This window comes from Pteropus alecto, unplaced genomic scaffold (genome assembly GCF_000325575.1).
Source record: "Pteropus alecto unplaced genomic scaffold, ASM32557v1 scaffold12, whole genome shotgun sequence".
Taxonomy (NCBI): domain Eukaryota; kingdom Metazoa; phylum Chordata; class Mammalia; order Chiroptera; family Pteropodidae; genus Pteropus; species Pteropus alecto.
The window spans coordinates 2,766,851-2,772,272 of record NW_006432669.1 but is presented as its reverse complement, the minus strand read 5'-3'; the positions used below and the strand labels follow the sequence as shown (position 1 = coordinate 2,772,272).

General features: G+C 39.2%; 1 protein-coding gene across 1 annotated transcript in view; it reads right to left on the bottom strand.

The window, feature by feature from the left end:
* The window catches only part of HEPHL1 (hephaestin like 1), a 64,384-nt gene that overhangs the window by 22,588 nt on the left and 36,374 nt on the right, over positions 1-5,422 (bottom strand). Inside the window, exons 10-11 of the mRNA XM_006907478.1 lie at positions 3,147-3,297; positions 1,258-1,470 (exon numbers count right to left, since the gene is read on the bottom strand). Of these exons, the coding sequence (XP_006907540.1) occupies positions 1,258-1,470; positions 3,147-3,297 (364 nt within the window). The remainder of the gene's footprint in view (positions 1-1,257; positions 1,471-3,146; positions 3,298-5,422) is intronic.

Genomic DNA, 5,422 nt, shown 5'->3' with positions numbered 1-5,422 from the left:
TTATAGATGAGAAAGGAATTGGTGAAATGACCAAGCCTTTAAGCAGTCGCAGATTTATACTTAACGCCAAACATAAACTGGAAACATTATCATGAAGCTCTTTACAAGCCTATAGGGCACATGAGTTCAAGGCACTGGAATAAGGAGCCAAGTCTCTAAAACTATTCCAGCCAGCTCTGACTTTGAATGCCTGTTTCTATGGATTAAAACTATTTCCCTCCCCTCCCCTTTTTGGTTTTGAAGAGTATATTAAAAAAAAAAAAAATCAATGTGCCCAAGGCATCCCTTAGTTTGAATGATTCATAATTGAACAATTATATTAATTTAGGAAGGTTGAATACTAGACGTTTACAAGGCAAGGATTACAGAGCACCGAGTCTCAGGCGGTTCATGGGCAAAAGTTTTGAAGCCCAAACCTCAAGTTCTTAACCAATGGCACTGGGAGGCATCTAAACTTCAGTTCCAGGGTGAAGTAAAGAAATAAACATTCATGCATAAAGGAGGGAGAGTCGGCAGTCATTCATCTTGGGTAGCATACTGGTTTCTTTTTAAGACTAATGAAAATGTTGAGTCGTAGAAAAATGCTGAATGCCCATCGCACTTGCTATCCTTATTTTTCACACCACAGTTAACATATGCTGCCATGTGTTGCTCTGTGCCCCGAGTATCTAATTAGCTCGGGAATCTCGGAGAGAAGGGACGGGTACTGGCACTTCAGTGGGCCTTCCATGGACTTCAGGCCCAAGGCAGCTTGTCCTCTGGGGAAACCAAGGGTGCCCAACAGAATGAAAAGAGAGAAGCCCCCAAATAACTCATTAAGAGGGCACTACCGGTCTCTAGAAAAAGCGGACCAGGCCACATCATAACCTAGAAACACCCTCTGGACTGCCCTCGCCTGGTAAGATACTTCAGAGCAGAAACTAAAATGATGTCTGTGCTTAAAGAGAACAAAAATATCCTCTTTCTTGGGGCTGAGTTGTTCATGGTTATGAATCAAGAGCATTCTCCGAAGATTCCAGCGGCAGGGTCATTTAGAGGACTCTCGCTTCTGCTTTGTGGGTGTCGTTTTAGATGCTTCTCCTTTGTCCTCTCTGCTGTGTTTGGAAATAATAGGATTCTCTGATTCATTCGAGAATGGATCTCTTTTTACATGCACTGAAGTGCCCAAATTTGACCATTTTCTTCAGGGAGAGGACACTAAGAGTATATGCCTGAAGATAGGAATTTGGTAACCTGAGATGTGCCCCCCAAGTTTACCTGCATGGTCTGGCTGCATGAATGCCGTCATAGAGGTATGGGGAAACAGGGCCAGGGTGTCGCGGTGAGTCCCTCGGATGTGAATGGTGTTGCCTTGAAAATAAACTCCATGCATGTCGGTGTCAGTGCCCATTCCAATCATGTGCCAGGAAACTCTATCCTTTTTACACATGTTTACGCCTGGCTGATTGCCGTACATATAGCCATTAATAGCTAAATGGAAAGAAAGACATTGTCAGGGGCCACTATAATTTTGTAGACATATTGAAAACACATCATTTTAGTGAAAGATTATCAGTGTGTATGGGATGGGGGTGTTCAAGTTCAAACTATATTCACAGAAGATCCTTATTATCAGAGAATAAATAGTACTAGGAAAAGTCATGTTGTGAATCAATTTAAAATAGAGACTGAAATTAACAACGAATAATGAAAATATACTAAAATTGTGAAAGTGTTATTTAGCATATACACAAGGCCATGAATTCTAAGAATTAATAAGGAATAAGTCGGGTTGCTTTCTGGCAAAATTTTTTTTCTGACAAAATCGTTTGAGACTATTATATGATATCCTTCGCTTCAAATTTTAGTTTTACAGATTATAAAGAGGATCTTTCTTGAAAAAATATTATGAATTTCACCAATTTCCCCAAAGTCTTCTCTGAAACTGTCGATATGAAAATCATTTTCTTTGGAGGTTCTTCTCCTGTTGTCTCCCTTGTTAAGCGTCCTTCCTTGGCTATTCATTCATTTAATTTTGTCAGATCCTCATTTGTCAATGGCTTTGCATTCGATTCTAGAAGTTATCAGATAACCCTTTACTGATTAGCTTTTGCACTAAGGAATTTCTGTTTCCTCATTTTAGTTTAGTTTTCCTTTTTTATTGACTACTAGGAAGGTTGGAAACAAATTTCGTATTCAGTTACAACAAAACTTTTTATAGAAGATGATAATGAAAATGCCTTATGCTGTGCTTTTCATCGGCCCAAGAGGGGACTCTTGGAATGGAGCATCCAGGACCATAGGTGTCTATGAACTGGTTGCTATGGGCCACTTGGAACCTTGGACCATTTTGGACTTCTTTGTGGGAGAAGATAGAAACTATCTTGTTATTAATAACAAGGGGCTGTCTTGTTATTTTTCTCGTAATGTTTTAATGGCAATAAATAGATGTTATGCCTGATCCTAAAACTGGCAATTTAGCACCTGTTATCTCACAGTGTTTGCTTTAGGCACCTTTTTTTGGCTGCACACTCTTGCAGGCATTTGAGTTTGGACTCTTTCTAATTATTTCGCCCCCTTAGGTTGTGTGCCCAAGACTAACAAGAATCCTGTGTTAGACCAATTGCAAGGTGGTGTGCTATTATAACAACCAATATGAGAGAGAGAGAGAGAGAGAAGGAGAGAGAAAAAGAGGGAGAGAGAAGAATTAAGTAGTTCTAAATGAAGATTTGGGATGGAATGGCTAGTATTTTACAAATTAACACTTTAGACAGATACTCATGTGACTTGATAAAAGATGCTTTGCTGTACGATTACGTCCAGTTATTGCTGGGGTTATCAGACAACGATGTCATCATAAACCCAAGGGAGGCATTTTGTCAGTAATTTTATACATTTAAGATGTACTGTGATCTTTGCTAGTTCAAATTTTGCACTGCTTCATCTAAGGCTGAAAAGTTGTTTAGAAATATTAATTAAGGTTCACAACATCTCTGGGAGATAGGAAGGTTTCACCATACCTTGTGAGGCTGAAGCCCTGAAATAATTACTCACAACTAAGAACAATACTCAAGAAACCAAAATTAAGATGGTTGATGCATTCTGGACATTTTCGATTCAAATGCAATTACACCTTTTTTTACAGCAGGAAAAGTCTTTTTTTATACCATGCATCCGGTTAGACTTCACAAACTCTTTGTCCTCTTTGTCAACACTGGAGGGACGCCAGGTAAACTTCTGAATGTTTTCATCAAGATACCTGCTCAGATTTTCATCGAAGACTGTGAATAGTAGATAAAATTCCTTGTCTATTCCTTTCTACAGAGAAGAAAGAAATGAATATGTAAAAAGTACCAGGTGGAGGAATTTTTAGCTCTGCTTCACTTTCAAAGTTAACACAAAGTCAATAAGGACCATCATCAGCCATAGATTTACTGGATCATTTCGTAAATTAGGATTCTGAGCATGATTCTGGTAAATTTCACTCCACACTCCAAAAATTCTTCTCATTGTCTGCTTCTCCCTCCCAATGTAACTTTAAGGAAAATAAGTTCCTGCTCCAAAGCTTTCCTGCTCTATGGTACTACCGTTGTCAGGCTGGACATCACCGTTTTACTCTCCTTACTGTGGCCTCCATGTACCGACCTCGGCCTATTCCTCCCCCTGATTTCATATCTGTGTACTCACCCCCAGGTTACTCCACCACTCTGGCCTTTTGCTCTTTCATGAATACACCAACCTCATTCCTGCCTCAGGGCCTTTTCATGTGCTGTTCCCACTGCCTAGAAGGTTATCCCAGGTCTTGCTTGGGTCACTTCCTTACTCCATCCAGTTTTCTGCACAAATGTTGCCTCCTCAGAGGACCCTTCCCTGACCACCCTGCTTAAAGCAATCATTCATCTTCCACCCTGCCTGCAAACTCACCCCCTTTACCCTACTTTACCCTTCATAGCACTTATCTCTACCTGGAATTATATTTTGTCTATGAACTTATATTTTTTTCTCACTGCAATATAGGCTTTGTGAGGGTAGGAACATTGGGGTTTTCTCTCTGTATCCCCAGCTCCAAAACAAATGCCTGGAAAAACAGTCATCCAGTACATGTTTGTGAGTGAAACAGTAAATTTGAATAACTTATAAGACTTTGTTATATTACATTAACTTGAATTAATATTGAAGGGACTATGAATTACTTGTCATTGTATATATTCCTAATCCATCTATCTGATCATACAGCATCCTGAATATCTGATCATACAGCATCTTGAATTGCTGAAATATGCTTTTCTTTAAAGCTGAAACAAAGAGGTAACTGCATTTCCTCTCCCTCAATGTGTTCCTTTCCCTAACATGCTCCCTTCTAATTCACCCTTCATCCTGCTGCCTGCTCTAGAGTAATCCTCAGCAATGCCACCTGATCGCATCTTTCTCCTTAAACTGGACAGTGTGATTTAAACTCACAGTGATCTGGTCCCCACCAACCTCATCTCTTGGCCCTTCCCTCCTTGCACTTTGACTGGAGTGAAGCCAAGCTCCTTGCAGCAATCTGAACCTGCTGTGCTCTGCAGGCCTCTGTCCTTCATGCATGTACCCCTCAACTTTGACGGTCTGCCACCCTAATCCATCATGGGCCAGCTTAGCTGTCCACCTTTGTGATTCTTTCCTAATGTCTTATCAAAGATATGGTTACTTCTTGCTTTATGCTCCTACTACATCTTATATACACTTACTGCTTTTATCACATGGTGTTTTAGAAGGCAGTAGTTTAAGATGATGGGCCATAGAAATAAACAGTGTAAGTTTAAAACTTTTAAAAATAAAAAATAAAAACTTGAGGGAAAATAAGGGGTCAAAATATATTTTAAAAGATCATGAGTTAAAATGACCTTATTACTTAAAGCATTATACAGATTTAATGCAATCCCCATCAAAATTTTACTGGCATTTAAAAAAAAAAAAAGAACAAAAAATCATCGGATTTGTATGGAAGCACAAAAGACCCCAAATTGCCAAAGCGATCCTGAGAAAAAAGAACGAGGCTGGAGGCATCACTCTGCCCGATTTCAAATTATACTACAGAGAGACAATAATCAAAACGATATGATATTGGCAGAAAAACAGACACATGAACCAGTGGAACAGAATCAAGGGTCCAGAAGTAAACCCATATTTATATGTGCAAATAATTTTCAACAAAAAAGCCAAAAACATACAGTGGAGAAAGGAAAGCTTCTTCAATAAATGGTTCTGGGAAAAGTAGAAAGCCACCCGCAAAAGAATGAAACTAGACTGTTGTCTATCACCACACACCAAAATTAACTCGAAATGGATTAAGGACCTAAATATAAGACCTGAAACAATGAAATGCATAGAAGAAAACATAGGAACAAAGCTCAAGGACCTTGGACTTAAAGAGGATTTTATGAATTTGATCTCAAAGGCA